Consider the following 20596-nt stretch of genomic DNA (forward strand, 5'->3'; position numbering starts at 1 on the left):
CATTTTTCCTGTTGTGTTCATGTGAGTTTAAGGAAGAGATTCTCAAACATTTTCATGTCAAGGACCCCAAATTGATATATATATTTGGCCACGGACCCCCATTTGAAAAGATTTTGTGCCAGGGAAGAGAAGATTTGTCAATGTGATATGTTCTGAGCTTGTAGATTGACTATTTTCAAATATCCGAAAATAAAATAAGCTCAAGTGTTTAAATGGTTCCTCATTTTTCTGGGGACCACCCCAAAGGACCTCTGGGGGTCCCCGGACCCCACTTTGAGAACCAGTGGAGTAGGGCTTCTCTGATATGCTGCACTAATGCACACTCAAGATTAGTTTCTTAAACCATGCCTTCATGACAGAATATGGGTCACAGGGTTGTTTCTGGTGCATCACCAGATCACAGGAACTCGACTGTGTTTTCATTTGTCTGGGTTTCTCTGGCCAGACTAATGGCCCAGACTAATTTTATCCAGTTTAGGGGTTTGAGGCTGGAAACATCTAAGGAAGCCCTGATTTAGACTCTACCTGTTACCACCCAGGAGAGACTCTTACAGATGCATTCATTCCAGAGCACCTAAATCTCCCTAACTTTCAAACACTGGCTGTTAATGGAAAATGACCAGACGGGGCGGAGAAGAAGGGATGAAGACCCATTGTGCTCCCTTCCGCCGCCTTCTTCTTATCTCTCTCTCTCTCTCTCACTCACGCTTTCTCTCTTTCTCTGTCATCTTCTGTTTTACAGTCACTCGCTGTTTCTCTCTCTTTCATTCTTCACGTTTTGTAGTACATTGAGGAACGGAAGGACACATGCACACATCAAACCTGTGGAGAAAACAGTATTATTATTGTGGAAGTAAAACAGTGTAACCTTGAGAACAAGAGTTTATGTGATCTGTTGAATGAGCTGTGTGTGTGTGTGTGTGTGTGTGTGTGTGTGTGTGTGTGTGTGTGTGTGTGTGTGTGTGTGTGTGTGTGTGTGTGTGTGTGTGTGTGTGTGTGTGTGTGTGTGTGTGTGTGTGTGTGTGTGTGTGTGTGTGTGTATTTTTTCATGTCTATCTTCTACAGTACTTTGTGCAAACCGAACACACTATAGTCACATCACAGCCCCCAAAACCATAAAACTGGCCGGCCTAGTGCCCTCACATAATCCTCAGGCACAAGCCCTACATCAGCTCTCAAGTACTGATGAAACATAATTTACAAAAAAACAACATTGTTTGTTTGACAGCAAACCCAACAAATCTCTCCCCCATTTAAGTCCTTTGCAATGAACTGTATCAATTAGCTTATTTCTAATTCAAGAGTGAGATTAAATGCACAAATGAACCCACGTAGATTCCTCCTAACCCATGGCACATGTTGAGCGATTGGACTCTTGGGATGATTACTAAGCACTTGACCAGAAAATTGTCATGTTGCAATGGCAACCAGATGCCTTAGAGTTTGGGTGCTGCTGCAGTAAAATTAGAGAGATATGTCACCCGTTTTATGTTACCATATTGTCTTTTCTGTCAGTAAAACCAGGTTAGCAGTAATGACACGATCATTTATGTGCTGTGCAAGCTCTCGGTAATCCTTCGACTACAGCCTTCATATATTGTGCAGAATAAGCTCTTTATCTAACTCAGACTTGTTAAAAATTGGATGTGTGAATCATGTAATGTGTGAGTGCTTCTGTTTGAGAGGAACATCTGGGAGTTCATCATTGAAACCGTGTAAGTGTCATTTTCAAGGACCATACCTCTATTGATACTCTATATGTTGTTGTCTAATCACAGTTTCAGCCATATATATCACACAAACGGACCATTTTCCAATATTTTATTCAGTGTTGGCACGATTGCATTTGTATGATATGTTACTAACATATCATTGGAGTTGATGTATACCATACATAGTTTAATCCTGAGTGTTCCTTTATCTCTGCATTATTTACTACCACTATTTATTTACTGCTATGTAGATAAGATGATGCCTGGAGGTTTAATGTAGCCTGTTTTATATGGAAACAAGTGGTAAACTCATCCCTGTGTTAGTTTACAACTACAATCTCTATCACAGCTGTGACAGCAGTAAGATGATGAGTCATTTTTAATTAGATTTAATCCTATGATTGCAATAAATGTACCTCTTACTGAGATTCATTTTCAAAGTGTGTTTTTCTGCTTGGAGAATCACAAAGCCAGCTGGCCACACAGAGTTGAGTTGTAATTACAAGGACTCGCACCACATGGGTTCATTACATAGTGATTCCTGCCCATCCACCCATAGTCATAAACCTTGGTAGGAGCATGGCGTCCTAAGATGTGGCTGACAGTCTAAGGGACATCTCTTGGTCTGACTACAATTACAGCGCAAAGACACAAGTCAGGAAATTCTCCATTAGCTTTTTAAAAACCCCTCTGTGGTGGCCAGAAAATCTTTGCCATAATCGAAACCACCCGTGTGGTTTTGTAAACGCAATTAAACCAGCCACCGCTTGAGGTCGACCATCTTGATTTTGGTGGCTGCCAAGTCACCGTGTGGCAAAGCACGAGATGAAGTTGCTACACAACAGCAAACAAACGCTGGCATTATTAAATGTGGTGTGCCCTTCAATTTCATGTATTAATCAATATCCTGCTGTGCTGATGCTATAATAGAACACAAACATGGAGAGCTGTTCTGGTACATTTTAACTGGCATCTTAAAGGCAAACGGTAAAACACTCTCTGGCTAGACCTTTAACTAGAGGGCCTGAACATGATGCACAGATGCTTGAACTATCAACAAACTGTAAACTGAAAAGCCACATAAAATAGTGACCACTTCCATTTGACATCAGGGATGAAAATGATATATTTTGACATGTATATTCTACAGTATAATATCTTACTCTTAAAGTAAAGTTGATGCATGTCTATAAAGTTCACACAGAAAAAACACATTATGGAACAGGCACATATAATGTATGAGTAGTCTTTCACTCATTCACATTCAATTAAAGCTCCAGTCCACAACATCATTTTGCAGTGGAGGTGATCTCAAACACTTAGACCCTAGTATCTGATAGGACACCTACTGGTTGACAAGTTTTACTGTCTGAAGCTCATAAGCGCAATATCTCCCCTGCTGGCTAAGCAGAGAATCTCTCTTGCTGGAGCGGTAGGGGTTAGATCTCTCACACAGGAGACAAAGGTTCAAATCTGGGGTAGGACATAAAAGCGACATTTATGCTGTTGAAGTGTTGCTCAAGTCACACTGTGTAAATGAAAAGGGTTCTGCGTTTTTCTTCCATTTATGGAACACAGAGCACGAATTGTGGGGAGAGTGAGAAGGGGAGTGGAAATGATGAAACAATAATATGATTGGTTGAAGATTCGCCACATCATTGAAGCACTAAAAAGTTGATGCCAGATCAAATTGGATTTGTAGCGCCTCAAGCCCCTCAAGGGCCTCTATGGAGTGTGCCTCCAAAAGCACTTTCACTTCTTGTCCATTGGGGGTGCCACAAATGCAAAAGGTTGCCATTTGTATGGCAATATACAGTATATGGACTAACTATTGTATTTTGATTCAATTTCTACCTGTTTGTAACTGTTCACATGTCCATGTATTCAGAGTCCATGAACGCTTCCCCCTTGCCCTCCCCCCCCTATTCTTCTTGCATTTCTCCCCCCTTCTTCTTCTTCCCTTTCTATTATGGAATTAACAAAAAAGATGGAGCTTGCACAAAAACGGATTTCACCCACAGTTTTACACCTGTAGACCTGTGATGTGACAATAAAGTTGATAGTCTGATACCATTGGCTTATTGAGAGCACTGCCCTCACTCTGTATATATAAATGCCTTCCTAGCCCCTGCCATTTATGACTCTGAGGAAGATGCAGTAGCGTCAAAACGTCATTCAATACTTTTTTGTACTTAGCACCTTAATAAAAGAGGCTTCAATTGTACGCTTGTACAATTAAAGACCAGACAGTGTCTTCTCTACATATGCTGTGTTGTCCTGCTCTTGTGATGCACCGGGCTTGCCTACGTTTAGCTGAGGCGCGGCAGTAGACTCCCTTTCTTCTGCAAGAAGTTTCACCTTCATGCCTGCAGCTTTTATCTGGCCCTGATAGCTGCAACCCACAACTTACACAGCCCTGGGTAGCCCTGGGTGTTCTATTGTTTTGGAGGGATGTTGTAGGATGTTACGATGTTGTAAATCTCCAAGACTTGATCATTTTTATTCGTTTATAATTATTATATAAGGAAATTCTAAAACCTTACACAAACACACACGCTCCCATCTTAGCACTCATGCCTGACTCTATGACAACTGACATCATTTCCATGACATCCTATATTATCTGTTCAGCTGGTCCACTCCAGAAACCTGCAATAGAGCCAAACACCCTGCGGTGCCAGTACTCATGTGCACTAAGCAGTGGGCGTCCAGGGGACATGTATCCTTTTGTCCTAATATGTACAGGCACTAGTGCGCTATTGCTATCTTGATAGATTAAACTAATAATTTTAGGTATTAGGTACTGTGTGAGTGAGTCCACCCTTATTTACCTTCTGCATGAAACAAAGTCATTGGTTTAAGTCAAGACTTGGATTCTTGATTGCTACCGTGTAGTCACAAAAATACATCTCCTGTCCTACTGTCCTCAAAAATATTTTGTTCAAATGAAAATGTCAAACCAGCACATTTTCTTCTCGAGGCAGATGGCTTTGTATAACGGTTTTGCTCAAATGGTGGTCTTGTGGTGCATCAGGCCAGCATCTCAGGCAAAATATTTCCTTTGGCCAGAGGGGATTAGCCTTTGGCTAGCTGCTATAGCTGCCACATGGGACACACATTTCTGAATCCAGTCTGGTGTCTCCATGGAGGGGGTTCAGAGAAAGTGGTGATAGTACTGACTGAAGATTTGGAAGCCTCAAGATCTCTCACCAATTAAAAATCTCATTTGACCCACTAGCAAATGATTGGTTGACTGCATCGTTTGACACTGGCCTAATGCAGAAATAATACCACTCACTGACTGACTCACTCTCATTCATCAATTCAACCTCTCTCTCTCTCTCTCTCTCTCTCCCTCAAACACACACACACACACACACACACACACACACACACACACACACACACACACACACACACACACACACACACACACACACACACACACACACACACAGAGGCATAGTCAAACAAAGAGCGGCACAAACAGGAGCCAGCTCAGTGGCCCATGGTGTGTCTGTGTGGCTCGCCAGCCGTTTTAATGGGGTGGGAGATGAGAACTTCAAAGACCACTAGAGCCGACCTAAACACTGTTATTTGACTGTGGGTGAAACAACAGCAGCGAACTAATCAAAGAGGGACGAACATTTGTCTACTCCTCCTGACCGTCCTGTACCCTTGGACACCGGAAGAATGATACAAACAAGTGTGAGTGTTCATTTAGTGTAAACGTTTTTACACTTGTAGTTAATACTCTGGATTCTGCTGTGTATAGCTACCTGGAAATCATTATAGATTTTTGGGCTCCCAGGGGCCTTTATTGGGTTTTCAGGGGATGACCTCCATGTGCGTGGTGTGTATAAGAATGGTAGGTTTCACTCCTACTGTAATGCAGCGTTTCGGCTATTGCACTCAGCAAGCAAGTTGTTAGCCAGGACAAAATGTGGTTATCTGGTCTGGTGATGTGTTGGCCTTAGAGAACCTCTGTTTAAATGGTTCTACAATGTTTCTGGTGAGTTGAGGCTTTAAGCAGGGATCAGCAAAGTTGGGCTTTTGGGGGTAAGGGACAACATTGAAATTATACACTTGGTTACAGTTGGAATTATGCATGAAAGTGATTGAGATGCTTTTGTAGTGTTGCTGACAATGGAAAACGTTAATTCATTCATATCTGAAGTGAACACATTGTGACCCAGTCTTCCTTTTCTTATCTGTGAATGGGAGAGGTTGATTAAGTTTTATGACTTGGTTACATCATAAAGCTATGTTATAAGGCTTAAAGTGGGTGTTGTAGGCTACAGAGCTCCCTGTCATGATGATGGCATTCAATAAAATGAGTGCCAATTAAGTGAACATAATTGAATTATGGAGGTCGACATAAAGTTACACGTTGTTGTCAAGGCTAAACAAGTTTGACAACAATTTTACTTGCACAACATGAGTGTGTGTGTTGTTGTGTTGGTGACGCGTCTTCCCTGCGCGCTGCCTCGTACGTACTGACTGACTGACTGACTGAGGGCACCTAAAAATATCCCTCGCAAGTGTGCGGATCAAAAGGGGCAGCAACCCTGCCGTGAATCCCTCCCCAGCCCCAACCTACACCCCAAACTCATAGGAGGAGCATGCACGCCACTGTCGAGCAAAAGGCCCATGGTAACCACTTTAGTGCAAAGGCGAGTGGCTCGGGTTTCAGCGAGCAGAGCGCACTGACGGCTGATCTCTCAGAGATAGTGGACTGTGTGTGAGTCACTGCAGCACCGCTTTGAAGAGCAGAGCCCCATCAAATGGAGCGGCTGAACGCATAGAGAGTCCCTTTCACATCGGACATGACTGACTGAATGATTGATCCAAATCTACACAATGCCTCGTGTTATAATAACTTCGATATTATAGACACTCATCTGAAGACAGCAGCAAGGCAGTTTTGTGGAGGAGGACAGCTGCTGCGCAACCTGCCCTGCACGGCAACAATCCCCCCTCAGTGACTAAAGTTGTAGGTCGTTGGGATTTCTCCTCCGCTCTTCACCTCACAACCTTTTTTTTTCCTTGATGAATATTGGAATTTCGCGGTGGATCAAAACGAATAGAAGCGTATGACAGCCATGGAAGAGGATCAGAAGTGGGGAGTCGGTGGTAAATCGAATATAATGGGGAGGACTTGCAGCGTCCAGCAGCACCCTTGTAAAAAGCCTCTCTGGAGAAATTGGAAAGATTTGTCTGGCATAGCAATCTGCATAACATTCTCGCTCTTTTCGCTTGGAGTATGCATTATGGTTGTCTTGCGGACGTCGGAACTGCAGTCGCGGATAGTAAGTCTGGAGAAGCAGCGAGACACTCAGCTCTCTGCATGGATGTCTGTGGAGCAGCAGGTGGAACCCGTTATCTTGGGGCGACTGGAGCAGATTCTAGAGGAGGTGAGCGGTGTGTGTGTGTGGCCACAGACCACTGCGTAAAGCTGTGGTTCTCAACCTTTTCAGGCCACGAAAGTAATAATATTGAACATATTTGAACTGGGGACCCCAGTCTCAACCTTTTCAGGCCACCAAAATAATCATATTTGAACTGGGGACCCCCCACCCTGACAAGCACTTGGAATTGTAAGAGTTGAAGCATTCAATTTAGTTTGACTCGGTTCCACTGATAAATATTGTGAAAATAGCCACTCTACAAGCTCACGTGAGCTTGTAGATCGACTTTTTTTTGTTGACAATTTGGCGAACGTTTGACCAGTTTTTCTATTATTACTTTTGATGCAGCTACTGCAGTAATGGTCTTTTTTTTCTTTCTTTCTTTTGTTAGGTATTAAAAAGGTATCAAAAGGCTTCAAATTGTCACTTCACTGTCATCTGGGGAACCCCCCAAAATCAGGTCCCGACCCACAGGTTGCGAACCACTGGCCGTAAAGTGCCCGCTCTGAGATAAAACTGACATTTGTTTCCTTTAAGCTTTGTGATGCGATTTGCCTCAACAATCACTGTCATAGAAATTGTGAACTCATAATTGTCTATTTTAAAATATATATATTTTACATTTTAATTATCCAAGGCTATTTTCGCGGCGGAGTCTAACAGCTGCATATCATGAATGTAAATGGGGTTCAACTTTTACAATATTGACTATTTTAAAAGGTTGTGGGATCGATGGTCACCCGCAGGCCCCCAACATAAGGTTACTTAGTTCCGATGCGAATTTCTCTAGTGCCACGAGGAGCATAAGCCTAATATTACGGTGGAGAAATTGGATAGGTTTATTTTATTTGTTTTATTAAGTAATATGATAAATCAAACGCACAAGACTGTAGCCTATAAGCAATTAAATGAATGCGTGCAGAAAGTACAGGCTAAATAGGCTATCCTAAGGTGACTATGATTTAATCAGGAATGTAGCCTATTATTCTTTCATTTGTGAACGATGGTTCCAGTATCATTGTTTTGGATAAGAGCGTTGACCTGGCCGTCTTATATCACATCTGTTGTTTCTAAAAACGCTTTCTGAACGCTGCCCTTTAATTGACCAGCTCCACAGCTATACTAACAACCTCACTGTGATTGAAGTCCCGCAGTGGCCCATGTTCACCCTCCCCCTGTTTACTTTAAAGCCAAACTTTTGTTTTGCCCCTCCACTTTCACTAAAGGGCATCATAAATGCTTACCAGGGACTAAAGAAGAGCTCAACTTCACAGCAATGGTGTAGTAGCCTATGATAATTAAACATAGGAATGCAAAAGATGGAACATTGAAGATCTAGACTTAATTCAAATAAAGAGTTGGCAAAATTATTATGTTATCCAGAGAAACAAATAGAACTATACTGAAGACAAGTGACAAAAACTGAGATTTTACTAATTAAATATGTATATGAAAAGGTCTTGGTATTTGTGCTTTAAAACCTTGAAAATGTGTTTCATATACCTATGAATAGGAACCTAAATCATACTACGTATAAGTTCCATTGATCCAAGCCAGAACACAATCGATTGATTGATCATTCAAATAAACATGCTCTGAAAATGAACGCCGGGCCAACCCATCTGACCACCAAGTGGTCAGATGGGTGGGCCGCAAAACGCTTTCAAGATTTTCAAGTGGGCCCTGATCCAGAAAAGGTTGGGAAGTGCTGCCATGCAGAGTGAGAGAGCAAGCCACTGCCTTTTGCAGTTACAGTATCCATGCATGCTGTGGAGCTAGATCCTCTTCATGTGGGCAGATGAAGACTCCAGTCTGGCCTCAAGGAACACTGCCCCACCTCATTGTATACGTAGGACTGTGACTCCAGTCTGGCCTCAAGGAACACTGCCCCACCTCATTGTATACGTAGGGCTGTTCGTACAAGTCATAATTGATGTGAAGCAACTACAGTCGTGGTAATTTCTAGACTGACGTCTCAGTTAGTTTCTCACAACATTGTCCAGAGTTTTTCCTCCCTGTCTCCTTGAACGACTCTATGGAAAATGAGCCCAGGCGGGGGAATTAGCTCCCAATATTTTCCTTCTCTCATTTGGATCAAGGGAGATTCTCATAACTTTGGTGGATAATGTTTATGGTAGTTTACACTCCCTCTCTCTCTCTCTCTCTCTCTCTCTCTCTCTCTCTTTCTACCCTCCCTATTGACTCCCTATTTGACTTTTTTTGAAAAAAAAGTAAAATTGTCAAAGATGTTCGAATGCAGCTAAAATTGCAGATCTACAAGCTGGCAACACGTCGACACATTGTGAGCTTGTAGATCAGCTATTTTTGCTGCACGATACTATCATACAACAAAGTATAAAATATGGCTTAAGTGATTAAAGTTACAAATAAGACAAGTCTTCCTCATCTGGTTTTGGTTATGAGGCACTGTAGCCTTTGTTGCATTGCCAACCCAACAAACTATATTATATGGCAGGCAATACTTCTGCCAATGTCAGAACAGTAATTTCTTCATAAGCAACTCATATTTTCCAATTTCTTCATACAAGCATAGATGCACTGCCCATGGCCGAAACCTCAACAGGTGTCCAAAAAGAGAATCATACTTGTGAGGTGACTATTCACTCATATTCCATCAAATCGCCCATGGACTCTTAAAAACATTCATTGAATCCGAATGCACCCTTATCTCGCCCCAGAGTGGCCTCTTTTGACATATACAATTAACCACAAAGTGGTCTCTGCAGACTCGGCAGGGACCTAGCACACATTCTCGGTTGCGGAGGCTTGGTGTGAGTTGCAAGCCAGATTCAGAGGTGTGGAAATGTGAGAAATACAGACTCCCTCTACCCCGGTTTCCTCACTGTGATCCCCATAGATCTGTCACCCAACACGGTGTAAAATATATATACTGATGTGCTTTGCCTGCATTGTCGCTGACTGCTGGACACACACACACACACACACGCACACACGCACACACACGCACACACACACACACGTGGGAATGCATAAACACACAGAATGACAGACAGACAGACAGATAGACTGATGCGTGCACACACTGCACGTATTAACACACATACACAATGCATGTGCATGTAATGTATTGTGTATTTCCCGTGTGCGTATTTGAAAGTATGAATGCCCTATGTGCTAATCAGACAGCCTAATGCAAATAGCACACTCTAGGAAAAGTGCCTGTTCAACCTCTGCACTTTGTCAGAGCACAGTTAGTGAAGGCTTCAAGATATGCACAGATGTGCGCACACACACACACACACACACACACACACACACACACACACACACACACACACACACACACACACACACACACACACACACACACACACACACACACACACATAGCAGAGGCAGGAGTCAAGCTCTCAACCTATCCGAATGATTTATCCAAGGGATTAAGGCCAGTGGACTCTGTGCAGCACTAATGCATGACAATAATTTTCTTTCACTTTAATGATTATAACTTGTACTGTGACAGCTCTTATCTTGTATTCAGAATGCGTTCAAGTGTCCAGTGTCCAATGTGTGCAACACTGTAGGTCTCAGAATTACTTAGAGGTACTATGGGTTGAGGATTGTAGATGTTTTGTGTTACGATCCCCTGTGTCCAAATTTAGCAATGCTGGAATTCCTCAAGTACCTCAGTGCCTCAGTTTTACAACCCTTAGGTGTAACACCTATAGTATCCTTGATGTGCCCTTGAGATACGGCAGCATAGCAGGATTTACAACAAGCTAACACAAGTATGTTTCCTTAATGATGTATGTTGGCAAACATTGGATCGTTGGCGAGAACAAAAGGAATCAATAGGAGCCTTTATGACACAGCGTTAAATGCTTTAGGACCCCCATGGTTGATGATAGGGTTAGTGCCGATGTTGCATCTGTTACATAAATCAGCTGGAGTCAAATAAGAGTACATGCTTCACCCTAGAACTATAATATAGGCGTCCCATGGTTCCTTGATGTGGTAACAGTGCTATAACCTGGGAATGGATGGAGGACAGTCTGAATATATTTTGAGCAGCATAACTGGGGCCCTGTGGGGAGTCATGCCGATATGGTCTTAGTATAGCTTTAGGACAGTAGAAGGTTTTGTCATGCATTGAAAATAGAATGTTAAAACCAGATCAAAAACTCTGGCATCGGGTTACCATTAAAGTGGGGAGGCATAGAGGCGGAGAATGCACGCCCCTCCCTCTCTTTTTATCACCCCATCCCTCCATCCACCCTTCAGCTCCCTTTTCCCAAACGGACTGGGCACCCCAGCTGTTATTCATGCATGCATGCATGCATGCATGCATGCATGTATGCACTATGCATCATGCCGTAATTGACGTATGTGATTTGTGTATGCCATCACTAACTAATCATCTGCATTACATATAAGATGTCTGTCGGAGCTCTCAGATGAGTCGTCACAGAGACCAGTTGTTAGCATGGATTTGGCGAAAACGTCAACCGAATGTATGATTGGGTGATAAAGGCTACTGATAGTCTTTTGTATTATGGTTTTTACATTTTGTTCCCCCTGGCACAGTTTGCTTTTCAGCTGTTTTAAAAGCCTCTGGATGGCAGTTATGACTTTTGATGTGGTTAGAAACGGCTTTTAGGGTCATAGCTGACTGGAGACAAATAGGTGAATCTATAGAATCCAGTACCGGTTCTGCATGATCTCTTATTATGTAGTGCACTGGTTGTCTCCGCCAGGCCGAAAGGCATGGCGAGAGAGTATGTTTTACCCTCCGTCCGTCCTTCCGTCCGTCCGTGTGTCCGTGTGTCCTGTCTGTGTGTTACCAGCTAATCTCCGGCACCGTTGGTCCGTTCGCTCCGAAACTGTGCACACACACTCCCTGGATGCCAATTCAGAACCTCTGCCCCAATGTTTTCACATGGGCCTGTTATAGCGCCACCAGGAGGCCGATTTGTGCAAAACACATTTTTTTACATTACTCCTACAGATTTTATCCAAATGTCATGCAAATCGGTACACAGTATCTCTATAGTCATGAGATCAACACGGATCTGTCCGATTTCCCATATTCCATCCTGATTGCCTATGGTTGGCTTCCAAAGTTTGCAGGATTGGTCCGTTTTGAACAAAATGCCTCAAACTATGCATGCAGCTTACGATTTCCGTGAAATTTCACACACACATTCCCACTAGGCCGAGGAAGAAATGCAACCCTTTTCACATTGGCCTGTTATAGCGCCACCAGCAGGTCTAATTTAGCAAAACACATTTTTGGAACAAAATGCCTCAAATCATGAATGCAGTGTCTGATTGCCGTGAAAGACCTAAGAATAAATGGCACCCTTTTCACATTGGCCTATTATAGCGCCACCAGGAGGCCAGAATAACGTACCTGACCTGGCGGAGACCTGTGCTCCGAGGAGCACTTTTTCTAGTTGTCTTATGTGTCCTTTCGTCTCCATGTTTAGCTGGGTGTTGCACAGCTTAGCAAAAAGTGCAATATAGAACTTGTAGCTATGTAGCTCAATGGATTTGTCTTACTAAAGAGTTCTCCAGAGCAGGACATGTCAGGATCAAGCAAATAAATTCCCAGAGCTATGTTAATAATATTATGGGGTTTGAGGGGAAGAATGTGCAACAGTGCAGTCCTACAGCTGATTCAGCTTGAGCCTGTGATGAGAGTGCATGACTTTTGAATCCTCGGGTATCTTGAGTCAGTCCCAGCTTTTTAAGAGCATGGCTGGCAGGTTTGACATGGCTGTAATAACTTGTCCCCTTACAAATGGAATAAAACACTAAATATAAGGACTGTGGTGTGTACATTAATATTTGAGTTGTTCATAAAGTTGCTCATAACATTTATTTAAATTTTCTACCCCGAGTGAGATTCACTTACAGTCTATTCACTTTGGTAATCCCTGTTTGGCACTCGACTCCACCACCCAAATACAACTAATCAAAAATATTTTTTGTTTATTGGTGGACATTTGTACCTGAGGATTCGGCTATGATCCACGGCCACAGTCATACATATACTGGGATAGTGGTCACACTAGGACTAGGCCAACGGTCAGTACAGAGAATAGAGACTCAATGCTTAGAATGGCAGAGCGTTCATAACATCCCCTTCAGCACCTGTTGCAGGCCTCTAAACAGCCAGCCCTGGCATTCCTATGATAGTAACCATCACCGATGGGACTGCTGCTATGCCACAGGGAATGTACTAGAATGTTTTTGTGTTCTGCTCAGGGTCAAATCGCTGGCGGCCTTTTGTTGATCTAACGAGGTCAACTGTCACACGTTGATACCGTGATGAAGTTTAAATCGAGACTAGTGGCAAATCCATTGCATGTTTTGATTGATGTTTTCTAATCTCACTATCTATGGGTTGTACATTGGGAGTGTTGTGTATACACATTTAAGTGTGCACACTTGGATAATGTATTCTACACAGTATTCACTGACCAAATGATTGGCATTCCCAGTGCAAAGATGAAGTTCACCAGCTGTTTAAAAAACTTTATTGGACATCAGTAATCTAAGTAGACATTGATTGATGGAATCAGGCCGTCTGAATTAAGTTTATACAATTATCAAGTACAGTTTCACCATATTCCACCAATGTCACCATATTGTAACATTGCTGTGTGTTTTGTCTCCTGTGCAGAAGCTTGCGGCTCGGCTACCTAAGACGCGAGAGGCCAGAGAAGTTTCCCACAGCTGCTTGTGTCCCCCAGGTAAGCTTCTCGCATCCATCCCAACACCTCATGGCTGAGTCTTCTACACCTCCATGGCTGTGTTCTCAGGTCTAACCTAGAGGGTATTTAGCCACCGCGACTAATTGCCACTACTGCTCAAGCCCTCCTTTGGTTTCACTTCTCTTGGGGGGGGGGGTGGAAATTTGCCTTGCTTAGATAGGTCACTAGATCGAGGTAGTGTGGGTGGGGTTCTTGGCAGCACTGCAGCCAAAGGGCGCAAGATTGTTCAGTGATAATGAGACCCTTCCCTCAATGTGTTACCTAACCGCTAAAACATTTAATGGAAGATTGAGTGTGTTCTTCATGGTGGTGTTGCCATGAAAAGGTTTCATTCATAGCTTTGTTTTATTGATGCAATACTAACAACTGTTATCATTCATGGTGCTTTGGTTGTCAATGGAAACAGGGTGCAACTCCCACGCAATAAGCGGGAGATGACACGGGTGAGTTTACATCAGCGTTATCTACAGCCTCGTTATAATACTCTTGGCATAGTAATGACACTTTTATCACTCAAATATGATTAACCTAGGTAATGAATGTTGTCGTCTTAAGTGGGTGACATAAACGGTTAGAAACAGGAGAAATGCAAACATTGAAGCTCAGAGCAACAGTTTTCTTTTGTTGTTGTTAGGGTTTGGTGAAAGTAAATGTTTTCCATTTGTAACTCTGAGAGTGTACAAATGCAATGAAATGGACTTGCAAGAGTAAGGTATAGTGTAGAAGAGAAGAGCAGCGGAGGTGAAACTGGGGCACCCAGGCAAACAATGCTGCATTCTTTGCCTCTTGGTCTGGATGGAGCATAAATGGGAAGGATTTAACAGGTTTTATTTGGTACATGACTATCTGCCACACTTGATACTGTACATGCCAACTGGTGCCCTCCCTCTGCACTTGTGCCTTCCGACTCGCTCAGCCATACCGACAAGTGTAGGTGTATTTCGGGCACAGTTGGCAGGGGTGGGCATTTGGTGTCACATTGAGTCATGATGCAAGCTTCATCAATGTATTGCTTGGCATTAATCATTTTAACACGGTTCCATATTTATAGTATTTTGTTGTGCACAACAGACCCACTGATGGTCATGGCCAATTGCATAATCATTTTCTTTCTCTAAATGTGTGTACTTTGGTCCCTGTTTGCTGCCAACCCACATTGTTGTTCTGGGGGAGGGTGAAGACAACAACATGCCTCCTCCAATACACACTCACCAGCTGCTTTTTTCTCTGAGGTTCACACTGTCTGGCTCAGTTCCCCGCCCTCCTGACCAGCAGGAGTCACTAGTGCGGCGAAAAAGAACAGCTGGCATTCCAACCGCGGACAATGCCAGTCGCGTTTGATGGAAGCACTACTACTGCTAGGAAGCAAACTCCAGTCTCTATGGTGGGGTGGGGGGGCGAATGTGTCCTACCACAAAATGTAAATTTTCTCCGACTTCATTAATTATTTTTTTTCCTGCATTTTCAGCATTCATTCCCTAAATATGATTTTCATCGAACGCATGTTACTTTTTTATCGTCGTCATCAGTGACTCCAGGTTCACCTTTTCTAAAATTACTTAAGACATGATCAAACCAATTCCATTATTTCAGCGATTAAACCCCTACTGTACAGCAGAGTAAAGCAAATAAACAGATCAATAAATAAATCAGCTAATCAAGACAAGTCAGTCAGTACGTCTGATTTCCTGGGGCGTTAAAGCAGCTGGACTGTTCGCAGTTCGAGTCAAACTTGTATAAGAATGGCTCATTCAGTTACACATGCCACCTGTTTCTGTGCTACAGCCCCCAGGTGTGAGTAATTTAGTAATTAGGTAGGGATGTGTGTGTGTGTGTGTGTGTGTGTGTGTGTGCGTGTGCGCAAGCTGTATGCACTTGCACATGCAGATGTACATTTATTGTGTGTGTCAAATTGTGTGTGTGTGTGTGTGTGTGTGTGTGTGTGTGTGTGTGTGTGTGTGTGTGTGTGTGTGTGTGTGTGTGTGTGTGTGTGTGTGTGTGTGTGTGTGAGAGAGAGACACGTCATTGCATGTTTACAGTATGCGTCTTTGCTAGGCTGTCTGTCTGTATGCCAGGCTGCCCCATCCCCACTGACCTGTGAGAACTAGGGGAGGTGCTGGCCACCACACATTAGTGCTAATTGGACTTGTCAATAGGATGTCAGCGTTACAATGTTCCGGTAAGTGTCTTCTGGACGTACCGTGAACACCAGTTATGGTGGAGGTGCTGTCAGAGCTTCAGAGAAGAAGCCACAGTCACTGCAGGTGTGGAAGCCTTTCAACTCCGGCTGTCCCAGATGGCGTGTGCTTTACAGCGGGGGCTGACATTTGTGGGTTTCCTCGCGTCCCACGGCTCTGACCTCCTGTAAAAATGGCCGTCTGGAGACATTAAATTATTTTCCTGCATGAGCAGATAAATTAGATAAACTGGCAAGATACAGTTTCTCTTTCCACAAGGCATTTCTGCATAGGATCTTTTTCATTGAAAGCACTGAATAAAACGAGGTCGTAAAAACGAAGCCTTGACCGTCACACGGCATTTCACACTTAACCTAGAGATGTTTGTTTGGATAGGCTTTTTGCAGCTAGCCATATATCTTAGTGTTTATAAGCATTCCCATTTGAATGACTAATGACCAACCATGGCCTGTTCAAAAAACACAATTCAGCATGGCTGCTGTCTCTTTGGGAGGCTCATCGCTGTGTTTTCTTGCATTGCATTGTGGGATATGTGTATGTATGTATAGATGGATATAGAGCGCCGTCCCATTGCCCACCTGGCTCCTGCCAGTCAGCACGACTGCACACTATGTTCGCATGGCTGCCATTCTTTTGTTTATTTTCAGAGCCTGGCGATCAAGGTACAGTGAGACACAGACTGGGTCTCAGGAGCCCCCCGGGCTGAGACTAGGGACTCATGTTTGATGATATGGGATTATGTGGAAAACAAAACAGTAGTTAAAAATGTGTTTTCTTTTTGTCCTGATGAAGGTCTAAGGACCGAAACATATGGTAACATAAAGCCTTTTGCAAGTTCTAGACTGTGTAAAGGATGTTGTCCTCAGCCACAGAAATGCTCAATAGACTACGTCCCTCAATTAATAAACATCCATGTGCATTTTACACTGAATCCAGGAAAAGTCAGAAAGACAAGTGTCACCAGCAGTTTACACTACAGAGGTCATAGTGGTTCCTTCCTGTGTAGAGAGAATAAACATTGATTGATTGAATATTTTATTCAGAAAATGTAAACAGCACGTGGTACAGTAAGATATTCAAGCTAAAAGGATAGCACAAAAAAATCCTGGGGACTTGCTTCCATTGTGGTCCTGTGTATTCAATACATAAATGTGTTGCATCCCTGTGCAGCACGGATTGAACTGGACATGCACGCGCGTGTGAGCATGTGTGTGTGAGCATGTGTGTCAGCGGATGTTTCTGGTCCACGTGAAGGACATTGGGTATTATTCTCAGCTTGACTGTTTTGCGGGCAGCTTGTGAAAATTTGACTTTTAGTGTCTGAAACGGCTCAGGTCCCAAGTAAATTAAGTGCCGCTTCGCCTGTTGTTTTTCAAAACGTTATCATGACCACAGGGTTGTGAAAAGCCTTGATGTTACATACATGTGCCTAAAATAGGTGTAACATATATGCTATTTTAAGTGGATGGAAATGAACCACCAGACACATGGTTATGGTTGAGTGGTTCCATATCATCAGTCTGGGTATGCCATGTGTATGTGACTGTCTACTTATGTGTGTAAGCAGCCCATGTGCCTTTATGTAAACATGGCCAGAGGACTATGTATGTGTCACTTTCCAATAACCTCACAGTCACAATCATATCATCATGTCATGTTTCACACAGACGGACAGACAACATTACAGATCACCAAGGATATTAATATTTCACAAAGCCTCTGGGTTTAAGGGCTCTTGTATACACTAACAGCAAAGGCCTGATTTGTCAGACTTGTTTGTTATGATAACTTGCGTGGTTTTAGATCTTAACAAGGAGTGAAACATATTTAAATATGTTAGGAAGGAGTTAACAGAACTAATGGGCTTTTATTATGTTTATTTTGGGGGCGGTGATAATAATGCCACATGCTCATGGAAATTGAAACAAGATTTTCCAAAAAGCATGACATGTTTTTTCGTCAAGACACTAAAAGCAGTACTCCGAGTCCTCACTAACCTGTGATGAATGAGTCTCTGTCGAGTTTCCCTAGTGTGAGATGCCTCTGGCAACCACCAGAGGGTGAAGACCTTCGGGTCAGATAAACAGCCTGAGGATTGTCAGTGGGGAGTGAGTGTGCATGTTGTGTGGACCATTGTTAAAGTGGGACTTGGGACAAAGGATATGCAGTGTATACGTTAGTGCTGTGATTTATGGTTGTAAAAATGTGTGTGCCTGAGTTGTTTACCAACGCATATCCACAGCTGTCATAAGCAGTGTTTACTTTTTTTATTTATAACATTACGCTAAGTCACACATGAAGAGTGATTACGCCATGGCTGACTGGAGATAAAACATCACAAACTGTTACATGTGATTAAAACAAGCCAAACAAGCTGCATGTGTGCAAGTATTAACACATTGTTCAAAGTGAAGAAAAGAGTACAACAGTGAGGTTACGGCGAACTTGGAATCAGGATAAAAACCCTCGAATCCCCACGTTGCTGCAGGGGGAGGCTGAGTGGCACTTTCTTAGATGGAAAGTGAAGAAAAAGCAGAAAGGACTTTGGGGACAACAGCCCCTCCTCCATCTCTTGTCAATTGCATTTCCGCCTCACCAAAGAAATTCTAACTCTGTGGATTTAGTTGCTTTGTGCCTTGGAATCACAATGACGTATGTCTTCAAGCTATGGGGGAGGGATATTTTTTGTGTGTATGGAGCATGATGCTCGCATGAAAGATCATGTGATTTCATAGATGTTGTCACAGACGGATGTTTTAGGATTTTTGTTTGCTAATGAATGTGTGTGTTAATACACTGTATCTCCATGTATCACTGCAATTCTATCTTGGGAAGAGCTCGTCAATGGGTCTCAGTTCACCACTTGGCTTCCGCGGAAACCCATCCGCCCGCATGGCTTTGGAACAAGGCAGGGGTGCTAGCTCATGTCCCTGCCATAAGGGCGGATTAGCCCCGGGTAAAAACAGGAGAGATGGGGGGTCCAACAGGATAGAGGGCGGGGGAAGGGGGGGGGGGGGGGGTTAAAGAACTTTTAATCCTGCCGCTGCTGTGGGAGGAAGTAGGCTTTGACAGTTTACCTGGCCGGGATCCCAGGGGAAGCCATGTCCAGGGAACAGAGGAATGTAATCTAAGACCACATGGTCTGCCACACAGGCTGGCATGGTTGGCATAACTCCATTCAGCCTTCATTTAGCCTCCCGCCCACCCAGGACAGGACGCCGTGAAGGAGACTGAAATCCTGCTGGTGCCTTTTGGCTCACATCAATAATATCTGGGTCGTGGCTGGGTATGTAGACAAATACCTGTACATGCAGTGTGCCATGACAGAGCATTACACGGCTTGTCGTCCACATGTTTCATGTGACACGTTGAGGTATTTATTGCAGTTTTCATATGTCATATCACATTACACTACTGCAGCGCTTTCCCATGCTCATGTCCATCAGATCTAAATTGGACACTGCTTAGAGCAGGATGAGTACTTGCGAAGACAGTGCTATGTGCAAACATTGCAAGTCTGTTATTGTCCAAGGTATGAGCCATTGTCAGATGGTCACCAGTGCCCCAGTGTGCGTGCCAGGGTTGCAGGGTACACTTGGGGAGATGGAACTACCGGCACTCTAAGCATGCCTCCTCAGCCTGACCGTTGACAGCCCACTGCAGCCTTCAGTCCAACTGCAGCCTCCGTTTCCCTGCAGAGAGAGAATAAGGGAGCCATATAGGAGCAAATGGGGCAGAGAGGGAGGGCAGAAAGCAGAAAGAGAGAGCCTTCGTTCTGGTGCAATTGAAAAATACGCCACCGCAAACCACGTGCACAGACACACACCAATTCCATCACCTCCTATATTAAGCTGATGCTGTAAAGCCAGGTAATCCAGAGCCCCTGTCTTTTTTTGTTTTGTATAAATACCCTTGCTGCCAGTAGATATATTTGCAGCTGTAAAAGACCCTCGCGATGCCCTTGTAAACAAGAGGCTTCCTATAAGCTTTTGCTGCCGGGGGGTGGGGGGGGGGGGGTGTTGGAGGGACCCAGGGTCGAAGGGCTGGTTATTTAAGGAGTCCCCCAAGTTCACCTTGACATCTCTGCTGACAGGAAGAGAGCCTGGCAGATCTCCTTTCTTCGCCCGTGATAAGTTTACAGCGCAGCTGCCAGTCTGTGGCCATACTTGGAGGAGGACTGATGCCCGAGGCACCAACAGGCCTTGGGTAGAAAAAGAGGGAGACTAGAGGAGAGATGGATGGGGTGAGACAGAGAGTCATGGACAATGAAGGGGGAGAAAATGACTTCACATGAAGGGGATGAGGAAGCGAAAGTGTCTGTCGACAGCGTCGTCGGCTGGCAAACATGTCGTGAAAAAGACTAAAGTACAGTATGTGTTGTCCGACCTACCTGTTCTAAGGTCACAGACATGGGTGTCCATCAGTGGCTGTCTTACATTTTCATTGGTTTTCTGGACCAAGCGTTCTGTTGGTGTTGTATAATAAATACATTAATAATAATAATGCATTTTGAATTATAC

General features: G+C 43.6%; 1 protein-coding gene across 1 annotated transcript in view; it reads left to right on the forward strand.

Annotated features, from left to right (window-relative positions):
- Positions 1–6399: 6399 nt before the first annotated feature.
- LOC311058644 (uncharacterized protein) overlaps positions 6400–20596 on the forward strand; it is a gene marked incomplete at its 3' end in the record, with an annotated part of 48559 nt that continues 34362 nt past the window's right edge. The window contains exons 1-2 of the mRNA XM_084076107.1: positions 6400–7126; positions 13788–13857. Coding sequence (XP_083932233.1) covers positions 6806–7126; positions 13788–13857 — 391 coding nt within the window. The 5' untranslated portion in view covers positions 6400–6805. The remainder of the gene's footprint in view (positions 7127–13787; positions 13858–20596) is intronic.

Source organism: Gymnoscopelus microlampas (assembly GCF_963454915.1).
Source record: "Gymnoscopelus microlampas genome assembly, chromosome: 13".
Taxonomy (NCBI): domain Eukaryota; kingdom Metazoa; phylum Chordata; class Actinopteri; order Myctophiformes; family Myctophidae; genus Gymnoscopelus; species Gymnoscopelus microlampas.